Source organism: Osmerus mordax, chromosome 16 (genome assembly GCF_038355195.1).
Source record: "Osmerus mordax isolate fOsmMor3 chromosome 16, fOsmMor3.pri, whole genome shotgun sequence".
Taxonomy (NCBI): Eukaryota; Metazoa; Chordata; class Actinopteri; order Osmeriformes; family Osmeridae; genus Osmerus; species Osmerus mordax.
The window spans coordinates 11,794,279-11,820,370 of record NC_090065.1 but is presented as its reverse complement, the minus strand read 5'-3'; the positions used below and the strand labels follow the sequence as shown (position 1 = coordinate 11,820,370).

The following is a 26,092-nucleotide window of genomic DNA, read 5'->3' as shown; positions in this document are numbered from 1 at the left end:
ACATTTTTAAATCCATCCTAGTGCATGACCAGTCATTTCAAGGAATCTCTCTCTATTGTCTCCACAGATATCAGGTAGTCATAACCAGATCATGTGACAACAAACACAGCCAACAACTGAAAGCTGTAAATGATGGACAAACCAAATGGTAAAGGTCTCTCTGAGACAACAACATTGTTCAATTTTTGCATTTACATATATACTGTATATTCCTTTACATACATATGCCATATCTTAAAAATGACCATATTCTGTATTAGCAGAAGCAACTACTTAAACCGTGATGTTTCCATAGGAAATGGCTTATCCCCTACAGGTGCAGAGAATGGACTGAAGGGGAAACCACCATACTCCGTAGAGACACCATATGGCTTCCGTCTAGACCTGGACTTCCTCAAGTATGTGGATGACATCGAAAAGGGCAACACCATCAAGAGAGTCCACATCCAGAGGCGGAGCAGGGGCCCTAGGTCCAGTACTCTGCCCCGGTACCTCAGCCTCTCTGGGAACGGCTACCGGCCTAGCCCCTGGGGCTCCACTGGCGCTCTGGCCCCCAGGTCCCGGCTCCTGGAGGGCCAGCACGGCTACGGATCCTGCACCTTTGACGGCAGGTCGCCGGCCTCTCCGGGAGGGTTCAGATCTCGGGCCGAAATGGAGGCCAGCATCAGGGCCTTCGATGAGCAGTCTCTGGGGGAGCACATCCGGCCTCACCTCCTCCGAGCCTCCAGCCTGCCTCTCACCGTGCACCTGAGGAAGGGCTCCGAGTCCACGGAGGACCCCGGCAGTCTGCGGAGCTCCCGGGACCACCTGGGAGGGAGGGACACGTCCTCCGAAGACATCTCCTACTGCCCGGAGCGCTCCTCGGATGGCGGCCCGCCAGGCCAGGACTTCTCTGGGACGCTGCGGCGCCTCAGCGAGGCCCTGGAGCGCGTGGGCGAGCTGGAGCTGGAGGTCAGGGTCGTCCCCGAGCTCCGGGCTCAGATCTGCATCCTCCAGGAGGAGAGGGAGAGGCTCCGCCTGGGCCTGGCCCCCCGCCCCGGGCCCCGAACCTCGGCCAACGGCGCCAAAGACCCCCCCTACGCCACCTCGGACCTCAAAAGACCCCGACAGGACAGTCAGAGCCTCGTGTTCCCCCCCCTCGGCCACGACATGGCGGAGGGGGACGGGAACCCCAGCCACGAGTGGAGGACCAGCACGGACCTGGACGAGCTGCTGACGGTGACCTCTCTGCAGGCCAAGGTGGCGGCACTGGAGCAGAAGCTCCACGAGAGCAGCCTGGAGCTCCAGAGGGCCAGGGCGCTGCTGAGGGAGCAGCTGGAGGAGAGGCGCAGGAAGGAGGACCGGCTGGAGCAGCTGACCCGGAACACCGGGGTGTGGGTCCGAGCCGAGAGGGTGGCCGTGGACCAGGACGGGGAGGAGAGCACCACGAGAGGACGCACCTCCGCGGCATCGCTGGACCGCGGCCCGTCCACCTCAGGTGGGTTGAACGAAAAAGCCCCGACCCCTGCCGATTCGACCGACCCTAAAGATGGAGAGGAGAACCACAACGGCGTGGCTTCAGCCAACCGAAGGTCCATGGAAGTCCAGGCGAGCGACGCGCCAGAGGAGGCCCCACAAGGGGGCCCGGACCCTGGGGAGGCGGCCTTCCATGTGAGCAGGATCCAGCATCTCCTGGAACAGCAGTGGGTGCTCCTGTGCGGGGGGGGAGAACCAGGGAGGGGCGAGACCCTGGAACACCCCGACGCCAAGGTCACCTCGCTCCAGCAGGAGATGATGAGACTGATCCACACGCTCTCCTCCTCCTACTCCCCCGGACACCCTGAGGGTGAACAACATGGAGGTGCAGTACACTCTCTTCTCTCTGTCTGAGAAAACATATTCAAAGTCTAAATGTAAATGTAAATACTGCTGCTGAAGGAGAGATGAACCACTAACAGAGGTACGGAGGAATTAGAGAGGAAACTATGCCTTGGCTCAAGCGAAACAGACTTTTGCTGTCCTTCGCACTACTCATTAGAATTTCAATATAGTAATCTAACCCATCTATGAATGTTATTGAACTCCAGTTGTGCTGTTATCAGCACATTTCTCTCATAGCTAGGGGTTACTCTTAAAACAAAGGAAACTTCGGGTCTGATTTGTAAGTCAATGCTGAAGAAGTCATTGCACACAAATTCCATTACCGTGTAACAGAAACCACATCTTTTTCGATTATCCTCGGCCAAATGGAGACCCACAATTTACTATTCAGTGTAAATTGATGGTTGTAGTTGGTTTGGCTTGATGGGTTTTTATTGATGACAGAGACTCCTCCTCGCCGTTTGTATTTCATGGGGGAAATGTTCTTCTTTCCCTGATGGAATGTCCTGACTCAGCCCCTAAGAGACTCAAACCCAAACCACGACTTCCCTTAACTCTAGCTAGAATAGGGGCCTTTCATCATAATTACAAAGCTAACAAGAACAATTCTGAATCGTTGAAGCTCTCCCTCCCCAGTGCATTCAAAGACTAACTAACTCATTTCCCATGATCTAGCTATTTGTGGGGACACAAAGTTGTTTATTTGTTGATTAATGTGTTCACAGCTAACAGTTTATGTGACGTAGAATTGTGCTGTTGAAGTGTGTTCTCTCATAATACGGTTTAACCGCAGTGGCTGTCTTTTTAAATATATGTCTCCACCATCTGTCTCCACATGGTAGCCCCCAAATCCATCATGAAGAGGAACGGAGGGGCCAGAACGTCCAAGAACCTGCACTTTGCTGCTGAGGACGAGGGGTTAGTAAACACCTCTGCCTTATTAACTGACTAACCTGTCTGTGGTTTACCCTAAAACCTCCCTCTGCAGTATGCGACAGGAGTATTTCTATGGCTAGTGGCTAGGGAAAAGATAAACAAATTGTCTATATGGGAGAATGGATGCAATGTTTCCACCAATGTCCTTTGAGAGAGCCTCATTGTTTCTGTGTTTAGATGTGTAACTAACTGGAGCGAGGAATCGTCCACTGGGGGCTGTGAGAGGGAAAGCAGCCTCGGTGGCCGGGGGGATGGTAGTCCAACACGAGCTGGCCCTGAGGACAGCACACCGGACGTGGGGGGAGAGGGGCCCGTGGGGGGAGAGGGGCCCGTGGGGGGAGAGGGGCCCGTGGGGGGAGCAGAGCCTGAGGCGCAGACAGTCGGAGGGGAGGATCCAGAGAGGACAGCAGGAAGCGTGGCTGTGGACGCTGGTCCTCCAGAGAGCCCCACCAGGACGGACACAGCAGACCCAGAGGAGGAGATGAGGACGGGGCCATGCTCCGAGCCTGTCCCTGGACAACCTCCAGGCATGTAAGGGAATCAGGCCACAACCTTCATTAGCGTTTTCGTTTTTTTTTTAGCTCCGTTTCAGTCAGTAAATGTTTGTTTTTTGTAAATTGTACTCTCACGGGATTGAACTTGTCCCCATAGAGAAAGTGTCAGCGGGGAGTTTATGGGTGCCTGTCAGTTCCTGAAAGACCACATGGACAACATGGACAACCCCAATGATGAGATGGTACGCACGACAACTGGAAGGACGTTCTAGTCCTAAGGGAACTGTCGCTCACTGAGGCTTTCTAGCACCCAAATCACACTTTGTTTTGTAAAAGGACACGTTCTATCTTCCAGAGACAGGCCCTTGTGGTGCTGTTCCAGAACTGGTTCAAGGTGGCGGCTGAGGAGGACTCTTCAGCCGCGAGGGTGGCTCTGAACCTGAGGGAAGTGAAGACGACGACCCCTTCTCTGTTGCCCTTCCTGGTGAACCTGGCCGACGACAACAGCAACACCGCCCTTCACTACAGCGTGTCCCACTCCAACTACAGCATCGTCAGCCTTCTACTGGACACAGGTGAATATGTGAGAGACAATAGTGTGTGGGTTTGACCAAAAAACAGAGGTGCTATTTGTTTGCAGTATGCTGGATAAGGGACACAGTACTAGATCCTCATTAACCATGCATTCACGAGCGTGTGTGCGTGTGGCATCTCCTCACAGGAGTGTGCGAGGTTAACCTCCAGAACAAGGCGGGCTACACAGCAGTGATGCTGGCCTCTCTGACGGCCCCGGACAGCCCCGCGGACTTGGAGGCGGTCCACCGGCTGATGGAGACGTCCGACGTCAACGCCCGCTCCAGCCAGGTCCCTCGCACGGCTCCCGTCGCACGACCCGACACCTTCGAGCCACGGAACCACCCGGAAATAAAGACTGCCTTTCCCCATGTGTGTGACTAGGTGGGTCAGAGCGCGCTGTTCCTGGCGGTCCGGCACGGCCGCGTGGTCATGGTGCGCCTGCTGCTGAGCTGTGGGGCCGACGTCAACGTCCAGGACCGCCAGGGCGCCACGGCGCTGATGTGCGCCAGCGAGCGGGGACACACTCACATCGCACGGCTGCTGCTGGACCGGGACCACTGCGACGTCGGCCTCACAGACCGGGTAGGAACGCAGAGTACCCACGTGCACACAGGGGTCAGCACGCACGGCCACCCACAGCTGAAACTAGAGGCCGTTCCGGTCAAGGTTCAAGTCCCCCGATGTAAATGATATCCTCATACCCCACCTAGTGGGCAAAGAGTGAAAGTACACCTTGAGGGGTTCAAACCGGACGTTTCAATAGCAAGCTACGGTACTACTGAGCAGACGTGATGTCATAGTGACACACTGTCAGGTTTCTTTCTTCTCTCTCCAGTTATTAGTGTTTTGACTGAAAGAGCAGCTTAGGTCTTTGACTGAAGTCTCGGGGAGGCCAGAATAGAGCTTTCTCCTCCGAGGATTAATCCGACCCATTGTGGTAGAAACCTGACAGAGCTCTGCTGAGCTAATCCGCTAACACAGTCTTATCTCTGGTGAGGAGGCAGGCACGGGGGGGGGGGGGGGGGGGGAGAGAGAGAAGGATGCAAATCCTTTACTCTGTCAAATCTTCCTATAGAGTAGTGCGGGATAAGAGCATGAGTGCTTCTGTTGAGGGCCTCCTGTCTTGACGTGGGCCAACGCTGCAGACTAATTAAATCATGTCCTGCCCACTCGACAAAGGCCATCAAGCCTTTTTTGTCATGCTTATTCACCGGAAAGCTTTATTCAGGGGTAACTTGTGTCACTGTCAAATGCCTAGGTGAAGCAGGACTTTGAGCAGCTTCGAGTTTCATACTATAGCCATTATTCATTTGAGTTTACACCCAACATCTGACTGTTAGTCTGTGTGTTTCTCTCCTTCTCCAGCGGGGGCGCACTGCTCTCTCCATCGCCCTGCAGGGCTCCCACGGTGACACGGCCGCTCTGCTGCAGGCCCACGCCAAGGCCAGGGGACTCTGATACACGCACACATCTACGTTTCGCTAGAGACCTGGGAACAGACCAAACCGTGTCCTTGACATCTCGAATCCATAGCCTTCTTCTAGTGTGCAACAATTAGTTTCCTGTTTGGACATTCATTGTTGGAACAGTAAACCATGCTGGGGGCAGACATGGTTGGGAGCTTTAAGTGTAGATTAAAACATAAAGTGCTAGTGTAGACGTTATGGATGTGTGGGTCTGGGACTCTAGCTGGATGGATCACTGAATTGATTGCACAGATCAATGCTGTTAGACTGGCCCTTCAGAGTCGCATTTAGTCAATGATGTTGCATTGTATTTCTGAAGTGCCAATGCTTATAAATACTCGAAGAATGTGTGTGTCGATGCTGCATGTTTGAAAAGCAGCTTAGGTCTGGTAGCTTTATACACAGTGGGTGAATGTAATTATACAAACGGATGTTAAATACGTGAGGTAAATGTTCCTTGTTGTTTGCTCGGTTCAGTCAATGGGAGCGTTTGTTTAACATGATGCTGTAATCGCAGCTCGTCTCCGTGTCCCGGTCGTGTGCTTTTCTGAACTTGTCAAACGTATCAAATGTTGCATGCCAAAAACAGAGGGACACTTCCATGGCTTATCTTCTCCTGCAGAGCCTGTCAGCTAACGTCTCAGCTCATCGCTCTGTATTCGTTGCTCTATCGACAAAGCAAGATATCTGACATGCGGATGTTTCTTAATAAAATCAATGAAGGCGTTTATAACTGATGAGGGGCATTCCACCTAAATGACCATGTTTGAATGTTGACCTGGAGCTTTCTGCAAACAGTACGTGTAAAGCTATAATTACAACCAGTAGATGGCAGTGCTTGTCCACTGCTCTAAAATGACGAGCTCAGATTGAAAACTTGACTGCCTGTGTTTGATATCACTGATTTCTGGCAGCACTTTGTCTAGGATTAGATATAATCCCTCTGTAGTAAGCCATACATATATTACCGCTCTCCTCGATAGGACCCATCACAGACGAGCACTTCCACACATTCAGATTCACCTGCTCTCCTCCGGGCCTGTGAAACAGAAGGCCCCAGTCAGCCATAATAAATCAGTAGTTTTAGCGGCTTTCCATCCTGATCCGAGAGTGCGTGAGGGTGAGTGAGTGTTTGGATGTGTGTGTGAGAGAGTGGATGTGTGTGTGTGTGTGTGAGGGGCCAGGCTGTTTCCTGCTGAGGGGTGTGAGGGGCAGTGTAGGAGATAAGACGAGAGGGACCAGGTGACTAGAGGCTGGGCTTTATCTCCATCGCAGCAAAGCCACGCATTTCCCCTGGGGTCTCCCCCCCCCCGGGCTGCTGCCGCCTGCTGCTGGCCACCCCCCCCCCCCCCCACACAACCACTCCCCCACCCCCTCCTATAGAACTACAGATGGAAAGAGAGTGATGAAGGACTCAGCACAAAATCCTATCATAGTATCGCACTCTAGATCTCATATAGTCTGAGACATATAACTACTACTATACGATATACTGACATACTATGTCTAATGAACCCCGACAATGTAGTAGACCTGTTCAAGAATAAATGTAAGGTACACTGTGCATTACTGTATGCGTGTACAGCATACACCCCCCCCTCAATTTCACTAACTAATAGATTGCAGGTGTCAACCTCAGATGTGTGTACAGACTAGCTGTGTGTGTTCTACAGAAAGGCTGGTGCGAGGTTCCCCATCATGTCTGCGTGAGGAAGGACATGAAGACAAAGGGCCGACCTGCATTCTAGAACGTCTGTGTCTTTATGACCGAATGAGCAGATGAGGACCTGTCTATGTCAATGGAGGATGCTGGTTTGGGGTATTTGTCCATATTGGATGGAACTCAAGTTGTGTCATGTTTGGGGTCTTGTGACAGATTTTTTTTTTGAACGATCAAAACCCAAGATAGTCACAAATCTTTATTCATTGTTTTTATGACAGGGTAACCATAGTAACCATAGCAGAACTTGTGTTAAATTCCCTTTGTCTTTGTTATTTTCCTCAACATACATAATGTATGTCATAATATTGTCTGATATTGTAGGAATTAAATAGCTTTTTAAGTCAAAATAGCTACAGTACATTTTGAGTTTCCATAATTAGAATTCTGGACGTTTTGGGGTAATTTTTGTGGACATTATTGCCCATTGATAGGTCACCATCTGAGTAAACTTAATCTTTGGCCCCAGCCCTGAAGCTAAATATGGGTTTGTAAAAAATATCTACTGTGTAATTTCCTTTCCTAATGTGGAAATGGAGTTATGATAATTGACTGAATTCCCCTCACATCTTTTTCCATTGTGTCCTGTCTCCTGCCATGAGAGCTACAGTTCTGTTAGCCAGTCCTAATGTGATAGTGCACACACCTAAGGGTTGCCATGGTTTCGCCACTTAATAAATAACTGCTCGGAGGAGCAATTATATAGAAGACTCAAACCTCCAAGAGATTTTTCAGTCAAATTTTATATATCAATATATAGAGATATTCCAAATAACAACGCAGTTAAATAAAAAGGTGGGACCTGTTTGGCATTCATTACACATTTTGTTTTTGCATGTACAGGAGTTGTTTGACTAAATCTAAACATGATAGAGAAATAACAAAAACTAAACATAATGGCACACAAAAACGAATTCCGAAAGTGCTCCGAGAAACACTGAAAATGATGCGAGTCATTTGAGTTATTGTTCCATTACTTCAAATGGAAATGTTGCAAAGCAATAAAATAAAACATAATCTGTAATGAAGAGGTCATTGAGGGAAAACACATTGTTTTACGTATTCAATAAGAAAATTAATGAAGATTCTACAGAAATGGAATATCAAATGAAGCACGTCAAGAACATCACAAAACATTTTGGTGGATAATTTATATTTCTTACAATCGGGGAGTGCAGTGCTCTTTTATACAAATAAATTAATATACTGTCAACACTTTTAAGTTATTTAAAATCTTATGTACAGCTTCTCTTTTACATAATTGTATAATACATTATCAAAACTGTTTGCAATATGAAAACATTACAAATCAATGATTGAAAAAGCACCCTCGAAGCTTCTCAGGTCTCAAACACGATCCTGTGCATTCTTTCTGACAAACACACACACACAAACACACACACAAAACACTCACTCCAGTCGCTCTCCCATGTAAATCACAACGGAACAGAAGGCATTCTGAGAGGGCTGTGCAACGGAGAGTGTATAAACTGTTTCCAATATGGCTGTGGGATGAATACAAACACTGACATGCATGAACACACACACACACACACACACACCCAAACACACACCCACAGCTCCCTTGGGTCACCAAAATCCTATTTCATCCCATCTTACCAGGAATTGTATTTCCCGAGCAGAGGGATGGTGTTCATGACTGGACAAAAGGCGAGCGGACAAAGGACAGGCCCGTGTTGGGAGCCAGGAGGATCCCACCTGGCTCAGACGCATCACGGCTCCCTCTCCCCTGAGACCGGGACACATGACAGGCCTGCTTCAGTCAGCCTTCACCCCTCCCCACCCAGACCCCCACCATCGCCCTCAGAAACGGGCCGAGGAGGAGGTGCCGGGGTGGGGAGGCTAGCCTGCCTGTTAGCTGTCTGGGTGGGTGGCAGTGTGGGTGGGTGGGCTGTCAGAGGGCGAGTGATGTTGTTGTTGCTTTTCTGTTTGTGTTCTCTTGAGGATGAGATGCTCAGTATGGGAGCAGAGGGTCAGTGTGTGTGTGTGTGAGTGTGTGTAGACAGTTTGCGTCTACTCCGTCTGCCCGTGTGTGTACTGTGTGGGTGTGCGTGAATGTTATTTTGTATGTGTGCGTGTTTGCTGATGAGGAAAGCAGATGGTGGGGGGGGAAAATCCCCCAAAATACAGATGACAAATTCACCAACCACACAGCCCGCAGCCTCCCCCCTCTCCCTCTCCCCCCCAAAATCACCAAACAGCAGAGTTGAGTGGCTGAAGATGAATGGCCTCTGCAGACCCGGCGCTCCGCCGCTCTCCCTCCGACAGCGAGACATCCTCACAGACAGCCTCCCGCCCACAGCTCCTTGGAACGAGCCAGCAATTTCAGCTCCCTTCACCCCACGATCCCCACCATGTTCAATAATAACAAATACCTCCCCCCCCCTCCTCCAGTCTGAACCATACATCCCCCCCCCCACCCCTACGCTCCAGAATACCACTCAGCCACCCCCACTCCCCCCCTTCCGAACGACATCTTCCATCTCTGTGGCTCACAGTCAGGAGAACCTATTCAGATTGTCCCACCAATGACCAAGGTGCTGCCCTAGTTCTCCTTCCTAAAACAACCCCCCAGAGAGGAAGGAAGTCCTTCAGGGATAGTGAGGAGACTAAATTTAAAACCTCAAGGACAAACCCAATTTCACCCCCCCCCCCCCCCCCCCCCGTCCCGTCCCGTCCTGAGTAAGTAAGTAAGTAAGTATAGTAAGCTCATATAGAGCAAATTGTTCAGAAAATGTCATCATAGCTGTATCGTCTAAATATCTTCTATGGACTAAGAATTCTTTTTTGGTTTTTGTTAGGATAATTTCCACATTAAAAAGTATATAATGATGGTCTGAGAGGGGTAGATCAGTTATTGAAATATTATTGATATTTAGTCCAGTTGTTATCACTAGATCTAGTGTGTTTCCGTGCCGGTGTGTTGGGTCTGTTATGTGTTGAGTTAGATTGAAACTGTCAAGGAGATTTAAGAGCTCAATAGTTCTTGGGTCTGCTTTTTTATTTACTTGGATATTTAAGTCTCCGTTTAAAACTACTTTGTCATATCTAGTGACACATAGTGATAATAGTTCAGATAATTCTTGTATGAATATTGCTTGGGTGGCCGATATATAATAACAAAAAGTATTGATTCGGTTTTGAGCTCTATAGCAAGATATTCATATGATGTGAATTCACCTAGCTCAGTGATTTTGAACAACAGTTTAGAGGAGAAAATAGCTGCGACTCCTCCACCTTTTTTTGATGTCCTTGAAACTTGGTGAAAGCTGTCATCAGGCGGACACGCTTCTATCAAAGTTGCTGTTGCCGTGTCATTGAGACGTGAGACAGATAGTTATATCTCACCCTTATGTAACAGATCAAAACAGATATGGAGCAGAGCTGGTACAGTATCTCCTCCTCTCCAGCACAGTGTCAAGGGGGGAAGATAAGAGAAACTCGACTAAGATAAATCGGTACTCAAGAGTTTCAGAAAAAGAGTCAGGACTAGAGTGGACTGCAACTCCCATAAAGCATGGGGCCAAGACGCAGGAACCGTCACGCATGGACCTGGACGGCTCGATGTGGTGATACGTCTGTCCCTCCTCCAGACTCGGCCCCCCCCAACCTCTCTGTGTGTGCGTGTGCCTACAGCGGGCAGCCATCTTCCCAAGGGGCGGCCATCTTGTCTATGCCACTCCCACCCCCACCCCCCACCAACCCCCTGGTCTCCCATTGGTCACTTGGCAGCACTGGAGAGCATGGGCTGCTCGGTGTACCAGTGAGTCCCCGGGTCCGGCATGCTGCCCCCCAGTGGCAGGGCGATGAACTGCGGGCAGGTGCTCCCTCCCCCGCCCACCACCCCCACCCCGGAGGGGTACGGGTGGTGGTGCGCGTGGTGGCCCACGCCGTCCGTCCGGCCGATGTGGATCTCGTCCTCCTCGCCCTCGCCCGTGGTCTTGCGGTACACGGGGTTGTCGAAGTTCATGCTCTTGGTGGACTTGCGCCGCCAGTTGCGCCACACCAGGTAGACGCCGCTGCAGACCAGGCCGAACACCACTGTGGCAACGATAGGGACTGCATGCGTTTAACACACAGCGGCAGGGGGACAGGGCGTGGGCGTTAACGGATGCGAGCGAGAACCATGGAGATGACAGAAACAGAGAGGGGGGGAAGGGGGGGAGGGGTGCAGACATGCGAGGGACAGAGTAGAGGGGGTATGGGGGGTGGAAGGGGGGGGGGGGGCTGAGCGAGGCTGTTCTGCGCGGGGTGCCTTGAATGAAAGCACCTTCGCCTCGCTCGCGGGCGAACACGGAACGTGAACCCTGCTTTTCTCCCCCCTGCGGTGCCTCCACTACAGTAAAGGCATGCGTGAAACAATCCCTGCGCGCCGGACAGCGACACTTCCACACACTTCAGCTATCAGCGGCGGGAGTTTAATCAGCATTAGCTTCATGCTGGAATTAATGAGCCACACCTGCTCTGCATTCAGAGGATGAGAAGAGCGAGGTCACTTCCTTAAGGCTCTGCCACAGCTACTGATCTGATACCTACCGCTCTGATACCATGACAACAATATCACTGCAATGGGGAGAAGAGGGGCCCTGGTGCCCTTATAAGGGCATAGCCTCTCCTGTTGGTGTCGAATGATACCTACTGGAGGACGGGAGGAGGGAGGGGGCGGGGCTAGTCAGCTGGTACATCGTTAAACTCTTGAGCTCATTCCATTATCTGCTTCACCTTGGTCTGAACGTCCTCAAGTCGCCCCCCCCCCTCCCTCATCCCCCCCTCGTCCCCTCAGCCCCCCAGCTACCTGTGTGCCCTGGTTGTCCTCCAGCTCCAGAGGGGATCTGACCATGGCTTTGGGGAAAGCCAGCGTGTCTCGGATACCTACGCCACAGCCGTGCCAGACCAGGCCAGGCCAGGCCAGACCAGGCCAGGCCAGACCAGGCCAGACCAGGCCAGACCAGGCCAGACCAGGCCAGACCAGACCAGACCAGGACAGACCAGACCAGCCCAGACCAGGCCTGGGCTCTTCAAGAGGAGCCTGAGGCTCCTTCTGGCTTCAGATGCAGCCAACACAACACAGTGGGATGGGGATGCGTGGTGGCAGAGTGTCTGATATGGGCACAGATGAGTCCAGAGTGGCCCTGTCTCCAGGCAAGGCCATCTGCTGGTGGATGGGGAGGGGGGGTCGCGGAGAGTAGGGAGGAGCTGTTGGCTGAGTAAGAGGCCCTGGGGGACCGTTGGGGGGAGGAGGGAGGGGTGCTGTGGTCGGGTGAGGGTGGGGGCAAGCACACAGAGTGGACAGACTGGACTGGACTTACCTATGGGGATGACCACCCCCAGAACAGCCACTGTCAGGTTCTCTCCCAGAAGGAAATGTTCACTGCCAGCTACAGGGGAGACAAGCGGATGGTAGTGTGTGTGTGTGTTTGGGTGAGAGGGTCAGAGAGAGAGGGTCAGAGAGATGAGAGACAAAGAGAGAAGACGGGATGGAAAGTGATTTGACATTTAGCATTTCTCAAAGTCTCCTTCCCACATGGCCGGGCCTCTGGCTGAGTTAGCTTGGCTTTGCCCCTGACCCTCTCTGCATAATCTACATAAAGCCTCCATTAGTACAAAGTCACCTCACGACGCTCTCAACTGTATCAGACACACACACACAAACACACACACACAGCCACACACGGAAAACACACACACAAGCACACGGCGCATCCCCTTGTCTGATTGACCTACAAAATATCCCCACGTCATCAGTTTAGGGGCAGGCCGTTCGGAGGGGGACGTCATGTGATCCATCACCCTCGTTAGGGACAGCCAGGCGTGACCAGTCGCCGTGTAGATATCTCACTTTAATGGCGCCATTATGGATGCAGGCTACGGGGTTTAGTGACATTACTCGAGTGTGTGCGAGTCTGAGGAGCGAGGTCTTTGGCAGGAGATGGAGGAGGAAGTGACAGCTCTCTCTCTCTCTCCCCCCCCCCGCCCCCCCCCCCCACCACCACCTCTATTGTCTCATGGCCTCCGTGATACTACTTCACTGCTGTGCTAGCAACACTGTTCCATTCACGACCCTTATATAATCCAAAGCCTGTTATTAATTCAACAGGCATTCACGCCTACACCCCACGCACTCACACACACTCTCACCCACACACCAACGGCCACCTATATCCACACACACACACACACACACACACACACACACACACACACACACACACACACACACACACACACACACACACACACACACACACACACACACACACACACACACACACACACTCACAGTGGTGGGAGAGGTTGCTGTCCTCCTTCAGCACGTTGCTGTTCCCAGGTCCTGCCAGGGTGGAGGTGACGACGGAGGCTGCAGGCGGGGGTCTGGAGCCCCCAGCCCCCGCCCCCTCCCTCCCGGGCCGGGGGCTGAGGGGCCCCAGGGGGGCCAGGGGCTCCGGGGCACTGGAAGGGGCCGGGGTCAGGTGGGGAACGGCATCCGCTTGGGACACCCCCGCTGGGTCCTTGGCAACCGGCGCCGTGGTGCCGGATACGTTTATCGTCGGGGGAGTGGTGGCGTTGTAGACAGCTGAGAGGAGAGAAGATGAATCTATAGCTGTGTCTGCTCTGCATTCGTACATAGTAGACACATTTACTCCGCAAGTGACTGTAAGGTACACTGCCAGCCCAAAGACTGGCTGTTAGGGACGGCAGGGAGAGGCTGACCTGGCACGCAGCCCCTCATGTCGGGGCCCAGGTCCTGGCCGTCCGGGCAGGCGCACGTGTACTTGGGCGAGTGTTCTGTGATCTGGGGAGCCTTCAGACACAGGTAATCGCAGCCGCCGTTGGCCACGCCCCCCAGGTTACAGCTGTCAGGGCCTGGGGGGGTGGAGACGCACACACACACACACACACACACACAGGAAGACACATAGACAGGTGTGAGCGAGGGCGATCAGGTTAAGGACGTTGTGAGGCTCTGATCTCCTTATCGAGCCTCGTTGCTGATTCATTTGCTGCTCCGACATGAAGCTGGGGAGCCCCAAAGGTCACACACAGCTAGGGGTCACGCTGTCACACACACACAGTAGTGTCACGCTGTCACACACACAGTAGTGTCACACACACACGTAATGCTTAGACACACACACGTATGAACAAAAAACATATGCTCACACGCACATGTATTTGTAGGAAACACACACTCAAACTCGCATACATAAACACGCATCCTCTCATGCTGCACGCACGCACACACACACACACACACACACACACACACACACACACACACACACCTTGTGGCTGGCGGAGCTGGTGGAAGACCACTATGTCGTGGGGGTCGTTCAGGTTCTCGGCCAGCGTGTTGATGTCCTGACCCGTCAACCTGTTAGCGCTGTACACCGCCTCTCTCTCTCTATCTGTCCAGTAAACACGGTCCTGGGGGGGGGGGGGGGAGGAGAGGAGCGAAGGAGGAGGAGGAGAGGAGAGGAGGAAGAAAGGAGGGAGAAAGGCAGGTGAGCCAAAACCATACAGGTTTGTTTGTTTTCGAACACCTGTGGCACACTTACTCCAACTCTTACAGGAAGAGGAAATGGCAGACACTGTACTGTAAAAATTACACCCAATTCCTCAGTGTGTTTCTTTCTCTTTCTCTTTTATTTCCCCTGCAACTTGTCTGTGTGATGTTTGTGACCGAGCGATAGAGCTCAGTCGCAAACTAGCCAGTCCGCAGGGGGTAGAAGCTCCAGACAGAGCTCCACTTCAAACCTGTGGTTAGAGATTTATTTCTTGCCTCCTGTTCGCCGTTTACTTCCTTATCGGCACCGCGAGATCCTACAGATGGAGGACCCGAGTCGTTTTATCGGCGGTTGCCGTGGAAACCACTGTGTAATCCCCCAAGGAGCGCAGAGACACAGCACAATCGGGTGTGTGATTCACAGCTCCTCCTCAGAGAAGGGCGGGTGGATGTCTATAATTCTACCTTTCTGATCTGAGGTCTGTCTCTGCTCTTAGTGTTCCTCCTTATTCTCCTCTCCTCTCCGCTGACGTGCTGGTCTGGACTGGCATTTTCATTTGAGAAAGCTCAAATGTACAAAATTGCCCTGTTATGGCCGTCTCCAGAGTGTATTTGTCGGCTGACAGGGAGTTAGATCCCATTAAGCTAGCAGCTTTGTAGTTGGACTGATCTGTGAAAAACTCAGTCCCAGACCTCAACACTGTTAGGGCTGATCTGTCTCTTTCTCTCTGTCTCTTTCTCTCTCTCATTCTCTCTGTCTCATTCACTCTGTCTCATTCACTCTGTCTCATTCACTCTGTCTCATTCACTCTGTCTCTCTCTCTCTGTCCCTCTCTCTCTGTCTCTCTCTCTCTGTCTCTCTGTCTCTCTCTCTCTGTCTCTCTCTCTCTGTCTCTCTCTTTTGTCTGTTTTTCGGTATTCCCTCAAAAGCATAAGCCCAAGTTATTAACACAATGTCTCAGCTGGCTTTGACAGTCCCATACACACCAATGGGTAGCTTTATACCACGCACACACACACACAAAGACACACAAACACACCAAAACGGGAGACAGCCAGCCTGAGTGTGTGATATGGCTTGGCCAGCAATGAAACTTTAATCTGGTTGTCTACCAACCAGTGTGGCAGAGCTTTAACAGCCTGAATGCAGTGTGTATGTGTACGTGTGTGTGTGTGTGCGTGTGTGTGTTCAGACCGGAACCTCCTATCTCGGGGATTCACTGTGACTCCAAAGTGGTGGATGCTTAAGATGTTTTAGGGGACCGGCTTGTATTGTTTATGGGTCCAACTCAAAAACACAAACAGCTTCCAATCCTCCCCTCCCTTTCCCCCCTCCTTCCCTCCCCTCCTTCCCTCCCCTCCTTCCCTCCCCTCCCCTCCCCTCCCCCCCTCCTCCTCCTCCCCTCCCCTCCCCTCCCCCCCTCCTCCCCTCCCCTCCCCTTCCCTCCCCTCCCCCCCCTCCTTCCCCTAACACACTCACCTCAAACACCGCCAGGGCGTAGGGGTGTCCCAGGCTCTCAGCTGAGGACAGGTGTGTCCTACGATACGCTCCGTTCAGGTCCACACTGGAGATGAGGTGCAGCTTGGAGTCCACCCAGTACAGACGCCTGTTAGCCACATCTGACACACACACGCGCGCGCATCAATCAGTAACCTGCCTTTCAAACACTGTTGAAACAGGTATGGTTGACCGCACCAAGAACCACGTTGAAACACCATCCCATCAGCCGCACCACGTGTGTGTGTGTGGTGACCAGGCCTTACCCAGGGTGATGCCATTGGGCCACTGGATGTTGTCAGAGACCAGCACCTGTCTGTCCACCCCATTCATGCCAGCCTTCTCTATCCTGGCTCTGCTGCCCCAGTCGGACCAGTACATGAACCTGCCCACCACACACACACACACCAGGGAGACAAGAGCAGACAATTGGCTGTGCTATACAGTGACATATATAGAACAGCAAGGGGTCAAATGGTCCAACTCACACAAAAAAACACAACCAAGCACACATACCTACTGTACACACACACACACATACACACACACCCTTACACACAGCTCTTCCAAACACCCTAACACACCCACACAGCGCCTCACCCGTGGTGGGGGTCCAGGGCTATGGCTCTGGGCTCGCTCAGCTCCGTGGTGACGAGGACGCGGCGCCTGGCGCCGTTGGCCGACGCCACCGAGATGCTCTTGTCCCCAGAGTCGGTCCAGTACAGGTTGTTCTGGAGCCAGTCCAGGGCCAGGCCCTCCGGGGACACCAGGGAGTCCAGCAGGGTGGCCTGCCTGGCCGGGTCACTCGCCTCCTGAATCAGCGAGCTGGGCCAGGAGAGGACATAATGATAACATCAATGATAGTCATAATAATAACAATAATAATCCCTTTTATGCTTTGGTCGCGGTCAAAGCGCTACAGTACAGTGCAATTTCGAATCATAAAACATAACACACAATGACAATAAGAACAGACACAATTAAATGAGCAATTAAAAACCGGACAGAAATGAGATGAGACAGAAATAATGAAAGGATGTATGAGTCCCCTGTAATGTGACACATTACAATGAGGGCAGGGCAAGTGTTTAGACAAGCCTGCCACGCGCACAGACACGTATGAAAGCAGGATTGGCTGTGGCCTCAGGGCGTCTGTTTCATGGGCCTGTGTCGTGGTCAGTGAAGGCAGGAGAGAGCCTATTTAGAGGGGGTTCTTTACTGGGGCAGTCCTTCTGGGGCGCTTCTCACTGGGGCAGTTCAGGGGCGATTCTAACATGAAGTGCTTCAAACATGCGGTTCTAACATGCGGTTCTAACATGCAGCTCTAACATGCAGCTCTAACATGTGGTTCTAACATGCAGCTCTAACATGTGGTTCTAACATGCAGCTCTAACGTGGCGTGGGGCCGGGGCCTACCTGTAGATCTTGCGGTGGAAGCGGTCGCACCAGAACATGCGGTGGTTGGCCACGTCGACGTCCAGGGACACCACGTTCTTCTGAGTGGGCACCACCTGGGTGTAGTCCCTCTTTACAAGGTCCACACGGCAGATCTCATGACGGTTAGTGAACAGCAGGTAGGGGCTCTTCCCTGGAAGAGAGGAGAGAGGAGGAGAGCAGGAGAGGAGGAGAGGAGACACACAAAGCTTAGATTGGGTGAGATTACAGCCTCCAGCATGACTTTTGTTTAGAATGCCGTTGGTCGTGGTGCAGAAGACAAAGCAACACAGCTGCTTGGAAAGCCCAGGGAGTCCGGTGCGCTGCTCCCAAATGACCAGTTTACAGCTCATCCCAGTCGATAGGCCCAGACGCCACTTCACAACGTGGATACCTCAATACAACCGGGCGGGGGTTCCAATTTCTCGTACAAGGGCGCTAGATATTCTTTTCCAATGCGGAAGGGCTGAAAAGCCTCTCCATCGACCAGCCTGTGGGTGCGATGTTAACCTCACCCCTGTCCATTATCTCGCCCTGGTAAATATGGATCAGAGAGGGACAGAGCTAACAGGTCATTGACTCACACACAGCCAGAACCCCCCCCTCCCCTCCCCCACCACCTCCACACAGACACCTACAGACAGCCGATACAGTCATTAGCAATGAGGGTAAACAAGTCTGAATAAAAAGGGAGGCCAGCCGGCTAATGGACTCCCCTCCGTCAGGAGCAGCGGTGGCCGAGGCTGTCTGGTGGTTAGCGTGGCAGAGGCTGTCTGGGGGTTAGCGTGGCAGAGGCTGTCTGGTGGTTAGCGTGGCAGAGGCTGTCTGGTGGTTAGCGTGGCAGAGGCTGTCTGGTGGTTAGCGTGGCAGAGGATGTCTGGTGGTTAGCGTGGCAGAGGCTGTCTGGTGGTTAGCGTGGGGATGTCTGGTGGTTAGCATGGCAGAGGATGTCTGGGGGTTAGCGTGGCAGAGGCTGTCTGGGGGTTAGCGTGGCAGAGGCTGTCTGGGGGTTAGCGTGGCAGAGGCTGTCTGGGGGTTAGCGTGGCAGAGGCTGTCTGGGGGTTAGCGTGGCAGAGGCTGTCTGGGGGTTAGCGTGGCAGAGGCTGTCTGGGGGTTAGCGTGGCAGAGGCTGTCTGGGGGTTAGCGTGGCAGAGGCTGTCTGGGGGTTAGCGTGGCAGAGGCTGTCTGGGGGTTAGCGTGGCAGAGGCTGTCTGGGGGTTAGCGTGGCAGAGGCTGTCTGGGGGTTAGCGTGGCAGAGGCTGTCTGGGGGTTAGCGTGGCAGAGGCTGTCTGGGGGTTAGCGTGGCAGAGGCTGTCTGGTGGTTAGCGTGGCAGAGGCTGTCTGGTGGTTAGCGTGGCAGAGGCTGTCTGGGGGTTAGCGTGGCAGAGGCTGTCTGGTGGTTAGCGTGGCAGAGGCTGTCTGGTGGTTAGCATGGCAGAGGATGTCTGGTGGTTAGCATGGCAGAGGATGTCTGGTGGTTAGCGTGGCAGAGGCTGTCTGGGGGTTAGCGTGGCAGAGGCTGTCTGGGGGTTAGCATGGCAGAGGATGTCTGGTGGTTAGCGTGGCAGAGGCTGTCTGGGGGTTAGCGTGGCAGAGGCTGTCTGGGGGTTAGCGTGGCAGAGGCTGTCTGGGGGTTAGCGTGGCAGAGGCTGTCTGGGGGTTAGCGTGGCAGAGGCTGTCTGGTGGTTAGCGTGGCAGAGGCTGTCTGGGGGTTAGCGTGGCAGAGGCTGTCTGGGGGTTAGCGTGGCAGAGGCTGTCTGGGGGTTAGCGTGGCAGAGGCTGTCTGGTGGTTAGCGTGGCAGAGGCTGTCTGGTGGTTAGCGTGGCAGAGGCTGTCTGGGGGTTAGCGTGGCAGAGGCTGTCTGGGGGTTAGCGTGGCAGAGGCTGTCTGGGGGTTAGCGTGGCAGAGGCTGTCTGGGGGTTAGCGTGGCAGAGGCTGTCTGGGGGTTAGCGTGGCAGAGGCTGTCTGGGGGTTAGCGTGGCGGGACGTGGAGCCTCTGGCCCCGGGTGTATCCGACAGAAGGGCGGAGAGAGGAGCTGGAGAACTCCCATCTCCTTTGTAATGTTAAGTGTTGGTCGGGTGTTTGTGAGGCTCAAATGAAATCTTGTTCAATATGCAGGAAAACATTTGGAATGTGAAGATATTCAATGGACTGATTTCCTTACACGAACGACTTTATCTATTTGAACCTTTCATTTTTGACTAATTAAATATCTGTATTGTCTGGATCCATATCAATGTCTATGTATGTATGTGTGTTGCCATTCTGCATCAGCTGTCAAACACAACCTATGCATTCTTCTCAGTGTCTGCAGCCTTCTCCAGGATATCTGCACACAGGTAGAAATGGCTTCTGGGAGGAGAAGTTTTGTTAAATTACCTGCTATTTCGATTCCCCGCTGGTTTCACAGACTCCCTCTGTCAATGTTTATCAAAACTGTGAGACTGTCAGGAGTCTGCCACTACAATACTAACATTTCCCCTCAGAGGAGAAAATTGAGTTTCTCTCTCTTTGGCTTCGGTTGTCACTGCAGGTTTTTTTTCTTTCTCCCAAGAGCGTTTTTTTTTTTTTACATCTGAGTCGGCAATGCTTCTCCCAGTAAAGCTAAACAATCCTCGAACACACACAGACCGCCACACACACAAGCACACTCTCTCACACGCACTCACACACACAGCCATGCTAAATGATATTAACACAATTTAATGAGAGTCATAAAATCACAGCAGTCGCCAGGCTTGAGGGGCAATTCTGTCTGTGCGAGCGTGACTCACTCATTCCTGCCAATTAGGAAATGGCTATTTAAAAGTGTAAACATAACATTGGCCTCTTCTTTTAATCCTTAAGGGCAGCTCAGCGACGGGTTTATCTGAGAGGAGAAATAATTGATCCCTCGACAAAAAGTTGTTCCAAAAACTCTTTTGGAGAGCTCACATCCACTGGCTGTATGAGTGTTCTGTGGGGAACCTGGGTCCTGCGGTCGGGGTTCCTGGTCTCTCGGTCCCTCACTCACCCTCGGCTTTGCAGGTCTTGGTGACAGGGTCCATCTCGTAGCCCTCGTAGCACTCACACTTGAAGTCTCCTTTGTAGTTGATGCAGGTCTGGCTGCAGGCAGCAGGGTTCTCACACTCATCTATGTCTGGGGGGTGGGGGGGGGAGAGGGGGGGGGGGAGTGTCAATTCAACAGACAATGGAAGTGTCCTGTTCTTGTGTGCGTGTATTTGTGTACTGTATTCGTGTGTGTGGAAGAGACAAAGAGAGAGAGATAGGCTATGCTTTTGATGAAGGGAGGAGGGTCGGTCAACTTGGAGCTAATTGATCTCTCTGGTGGACTGAAAGCTAAATCAAGTTAGTAGCTTTAATGCAGAGACCCTCCCTTACATGCTGTCATACAGAGAGGCCATTCGAGACACAGTGGACTCCGGATTCACTCAGGAAACCTGCCCTCTCAGAACTGATAACAGTGTTTTTCCTTTGGGTCTGATCGGCAAATGATAGAGCTAAGAGGAAAGAGAAAGTATGTGTGTGTGTGTAGGCGTGTACGAGTGTGTGTGTCCGCGCGAAGGCGCGTCTGTGTGTCTGTATATGTGTAACGTGTGTGTGTGTCCGCGCGAAGGCGCGTCTGTGTGTCTGTATATGTGTAACGTGTGTGTGTGTGTGCGCGCGAGCATGCCCAGCCTCACCTCCACACGTCCTCTTATCCAGCAGCTGGTAACCTAGGGGACACTGGCACTCGTAACCGATTGGTCGATCCACGCAGACGTGGGAGCAGCCGCCGTTGTTCAGCATGCACTCGTTGAGCCCTGGGGGGGGGGGGGCAAAAAGATCAGCAAGGAACTAATCACTGCGGCTAAAACAGCGCCTCATCAATGGAGAGGTGAGGCACTGCCAGATACCGTAGACTTCAACTGTATCGACCAGCTCTGTTCAAGGTAGGTGGATGGAGCTGCACCAACCCAGTCCTGTCAGACAGATCTCTCACAGGAGCCGTCAGAGGGAAGGACGCGACAGGATTGAAACCCGGCCCGAGCCTCCATGCTTCTATTTTAGGCCTGAGGAGGAGGTTTAGGAACAGTGTGCGTCTGTGTGCGTGTGACAGTGGGATCCCCCAGAGGGAATATGTGTGGAAACTGTAACAGCTTTCTGGACAGTTTTCAAGGATAGACATGATTTAGAGGTCGACAACCATGTCCCCTGGGCTAAAGAACACAGTTCTTGTCGCTCTCTCCTCTTTCTCACTCTCTTTCTCTCTGCAGTCTTTCTCACTCTCAGCCTTTTATGGATAAAGCACCTACGCTCCTGGTGTTGTTGAAAGCAGATGCCCCATCTTTCATAAATAAAAGCAGAAGTTCATTTCAAGCGGGACAGACATACTGTAAAAGCATACTTGAATGCCTGGGAATAGCCTCTGTTTTTAGGTTGAGGCAGCAAATGCAATCTCATTATCCTGGCTGGGTGTGTTTGTTTGTGCATGTTAATGTATGTGAGTGTGTACTCTATATGTTTGTATGTGTGTGTGTACCGTTTGTGTGTGTGTGTGTGTTTTGGTGCGTGAACTGTGTGTGTGTGTGTGTTTGTGTGAATGTTTTGGTATGTGTGTGTACTGTGCGTGTGCGTGTTTGTGTGAATGTTTTGGTATGTGTTTGTACTGTGTGTGTGTGTGTAGTTTTTGCCCACAAGCTCAGCTCTTGGAGAACAGGTTGCAAGTGGAAGGTTGAGTGAACAGTGGGATGGGGTAGGTGTCTGTGGATACGCTTTTAATGAGCTGAAATAGAGGCTGATATGTTAGAGAGAGTGAGCGTGAGAGAAAGAGAGAGAGAGAGAGAGAGAATGAGTGAGAGAGAGAAATAAAAAGAGAAATAGAGAGAGAGAAGGAGTGAGAGAGAGAAATAGAGAGAGAAATAGAGATCATCATTTTTCTTCCTTGGCCTCTCTGCTTTCCCACTTTCTCTAACTCTCAATCTCTTTCAGAATAGTTCCCTCGGTCTCAATCTCTCCCTCCCTCCATCCATCCCTCCCTTCCTCCCACTGCTATCCAGCCAAAAACTAAACCTCTTTTCACTGGAGGCTGAAGATGTTTGTGCTGCACAGTATGCCTGTGTGCGTACGTGCGGGTGTTCAGCCGCGTGTAAGCGTGTTGTGTCGAGTGTGCTTCCAGACTAAGCAGCAGCGAGGCCAGGTGCGCCCTCCTCTCCTCTCCTCCCCCCCTCTCTCCTCTCCTCCCCCCCTCTCTCCTCTCCTCCCCCCTTCTCTCCTCTCCTCCTTAAGAGACCCCAGGACTGTCTGTCTGCTACCCCACAACAACCAGGGTCATTAACAATTAGGCCAGGCTTTGCTCTACACCACTAAGCACCTGGCTTTTGTCCTCACACACACACACACACACACACACACACACACACACACACACACACACACACACACACACACACACACACACACACACACACGTGTGAGACAGAATTAGAGGGTAAGGGACAGGACGCTCAATCTTCTTGCTCCCTCCCTCCCTCTCCTTCCCTCCATCTCTACCTGGCTTTCTAATTTTCTCTCTCTGTCTCCACACACACACATCAGAGAGCACCGACATCTCGCTCTCTCTCTTTCTCTCTCTTTCTCTCTCTGTCTCTCTCTGTCTCTCTCTGTCTCTCTCTCCCCCTCTCTCTCTCTCTCTCTCTCTCTCTCTCTCTCTCTCTCTCTCTCTCTCTCTCTCTCTCTCTCTGCTTTGATGGTAATGAGAACGAAGAAGCTTTTATTCTCTTGATCAGTTGAAGCTGGCACTAATTTGAGTCAGGCCCTCAAGTCTTTGAAACGCACAGGAGCAGGAGATAGATAGTCACCCATCTGCTGTGAGGAACACGGGGCCCCTCTCCTGTGGACGTGGCTGAGCACACAGGAGCACTCTCGTCCCCTTCTGGCTTCAGTAGCCAAGCAGAATGCCTTCCCAGACACTGAATGTGCTTTGTTGTACCTTGTGCCTTGATGCTAGTTGTAAACATGACTTTGCATTTCTAAGAAAGCAGAGAGTGGGCCAGGTGGGTCTAAGTGGCCGAGTCTAGTCTCTCCGGTCCTCTACACTGCTGGGTGGCGCCCTCAACAGATCCAGGTGAGAGAATACTCTCCCCAGGGTTCGGAATCCAAGTGTCGCCCCAGCTGCATGTGTGATGCGTGTGTGGTGTGTGTGTGGTGTGTGTGTGATGCGTGTGTGGTGTGTGATGCGTGTGTGGTGTGTGTGTGAGGCATGTGTGGTGTGTGTTTGCTTCCCTCACCGCACTCTTTCTTGGGCTCGTCAGAGCGGTCTTTGCAGTCCTTCACTGAGTCACACACCTTGGCGCTGTCGATACACTCGCCGTTCTTACACAGGAACTTCAGGGGGCTCTCACACCGGGTGGCTGTAGCAGAGATCGGACCAGACAACCGAGCAGAACAGAGCAGAGGTGGTTAAAGAAGCTTCTATTCAACATTATACAAGTTTACTGTCTAAATTTAAGTCGTACTAGAAGCTAACAGGAATACTAGGATCAAGTGACACACCAAGGTTTTAATATGAAAGACTGACTGACAGACAGACAGACAGACAGACAGACACAGACAGACAGACAGACAGACAGACACAGACACACAGACAGACAGACAGACAGACAGGTGGACGTACCGTTGACACAGCCGGCCTCGTCACTGCGGTCGGGGCAGTCATGGACCTTGTTGCACTGCTTGGTGCCGTGTATGCAGGCACCGTCTCCACACTGGAACTCATCAGGCCGGCACGTCAGCAGGGCTGCATCCCACACACACACACACACACACACGGATGGACGCAATCGCACACACACACGGATGCACGCACACACACACACATCACCAGAAAGAAATAAGACGTTTTACATTAAAGCAAAGTACTAAAGCAAGTATACTAAAGCAAGACTGCATCCACACACCACATTCCCACACATCCCTCAGCGTCATTCACGCTTTCAATCCACACTCGGTGCTTGGGCCGACTGGAGCACAGGCAGTTAACCCGTGGGCTTGTGATGAATGATTTTCAATATCAGGCCCCAAGATGGAGGCTAAGCATGCCGTCCAGCTGCCCCGCCAACACACTCACATCCCCACCAGCCACACAGACAAGCTTTTCATCGATGGCCCCCTGACACACTAAAAAGCAATATCTAACACCTGGGGCTGTGATTTAGAGTTGAGCAGGTTGTGAGCACAGGCGGAGCTGGGAGCAGGGTCCAACCAGACAGACAGACAGAAAGTGATTATGTTCCCAGCAAAGCTTGGCTTTCTATCTGGGAGATCAATCTGAGAGCTGCCGCCTTGATTAGGCCGATAATCTACTGCAGCACACTGAATAGCACATACACCGATACGTATACACTCCTGCACATGCACAGAAATGGTTTCATCTTATTGGGCATTGTTGTCTTTCAAACATTCTTCTTATTATGAGTTATTTTCAAAGGCTGGCTTTTCATTGTCAGCTAATTGTGGCTCCATGTGGCTCAGTTGGTTAAGCCAGGTGTTCGACGCCCATATTGGTAAAGCTAAAGAACTTTACTTCACTGCTTAACCTTCAGAGCTGCTTAACTGCGCGTTATCGGTTACCTGGCCTTGGACAAACAGTGTTTGCTGTGTTACGACTCACTATGTCAAGACACACTGGCAGTATCTCCAGTCGCCAACGGTCATGGGGCATGCAACCAGTACAGGGCTTTTAAACATGCTCATGGACGTTAAGCGGTTGCCTAGCAACATCCGGACACTGGCTGGCACGCGCCTGTTTTACACAGGCCTGGCTGAAATAACATCAATCGCTGCTAACTGGCATTTATGATACGGCAGAGAGCGAGCCGTGTTTGATATGTTTCTTTGGGATGAAGGGGAAAGACTATCTGGGTTTAACACTCTAACCATCGACGCCTCAAGGGCCCCCTGCTGCTGCAGACGGGAAACCCTGTTTTATCACGCCGGGCTGATCTCACCCCGGTGTTTATCACAGGGAACAAACGTCACCCTCTCGGCCAAAGACAAACTCAGTAGACTACGTATCCTGTGCCTGGCTGGTGAAAATGTATCGCGGCACAGAGCAGAGAAGCAGAACGACGAGAAATATGTGCGTCACGGCTATTTCTGCTAACTTCAACCCGTCCATGACTAACCTATGTAGGGATACGAAAAACCAAACACAAACGATGTTTACTCCCAGTGAGGCGCGTCTGAATCTGCGGCGAACGTCAAACCTTTCCCCGGGAACGCGCGACCGTACCTAGACACCGTCCAGTATCTAAAATGGCGCTGGCACACAAAACGGAGTCCCACTCACGGCAGTCCACCTCGTCCGACTTGTCCTTGCAGTCGGGGTCTCCGTCGCACTTCCAGGCCAGCCGCACGCACTCCCCGTTGGCGCAGCGGAACTCCCCGGCCGTGCAGTTGGCCCTGCGGCCGTGGGGGGGGGGGTAGGGGTGGGCGCCGCCGCCGCAGCGCTCCGGCCACTCGTCGGAGCCGTCGGAGCAGTCCGGGTCCCCGTCGCAGCCCCACATGACGGGCACGCACTCGGACGAGTTGCAGCGGACCTG

At 52.3% G+C, this 26,092-nt stretch overlaps 2 protein-coding genes across 2 annotated transcripts in view; one reads left to right on the top strand and one right to left on the bottom strand.

Moving 5' to 3' along the window:
* Nucleotides 1–96: 96 nt before the first annotated feature.
* On the top strand, nt 97–6,059 carry LOC136958942 (KN motif and ankyrin repeat domain-containing protein 4-like). The gene is made up of 9 exons (XM_067253098.1): nt 97–148; nt 296–1,840; nt 2,703–2,778; nt 2,974–3,327; nt 3,448–3,532; nt 3,646–3,865; nt 4,012–4,154; nt 4,248–4,448; nt 5,232–6,059. Exons 1-9 carry the CDS (start codon nt 130–132, stop codon nt 5,322–5,324), a joined length of 2,736 nt encoding a protein of 911 aa, XP_067109199.1. The 5' UTR covers nt 97–129; the 3' UTR covers nt 5,325–6,059.
* A 4,735-nt stretch (nt 6,060–10,794) lies between these two features.
* The window catches only part of LOC136958941 (low-density lipoprotein receptor-related protein 8-like), a 41,922-nt gene continuing 26,624 nt past the window's right edge, over nt 10,795–26,092 (bottom strand). Inside the window, exons 6-19 of the mRNA XM_067253097.1 lie at nt 25,840–26,089; nt 24,166–24,288; nt 23,780–23,902; nt 21,194–21,313; nt 20,524–20,649; nt 17,492–17,663; nt 16,676–16,900; nt 16,342–16,460; nt 16,058–16,197; nt 14,357–14,498; nt 13,785–13,937; nt 13,354–13,647; nt 12,383–12,451; nt 10,795–11,132 (exon numbers count right to left, since the gene is read on the bottom strand). Of these exons, the coding sequence (XP_067109198.1) occupies nt 10,795–11,132; nt 12,383–12,451; nt 13,354–13,647; nt 13,785–13,937; nt 14,357–14,498; nt 16,058–16,197; nt 16,342–16,460; nt 16,676–16,900; nt 17,492–17,663; nt 20,524–20,649; nt 21,194–21,313; nt 23,780–23,902; nt 24,166–24,288; nt 25,840–26,089 (2,394 nt within the window). The remainder of the gene's footprint in view (nt 11,133–12,382; nt 12,452–13,353; nt 13,648–13,784; nt 13,938–14,356; nt 14,499–16,057; nt 16,198–16,341; nt 16,461–16,675; nt 16,901–17,491; nt 17,664–20,523; nt 20,650–21,193; nt 21,314–23,779; nt 23,903–24,165; nt 24,289–25,839; nt 26,090–26,092) is intronic.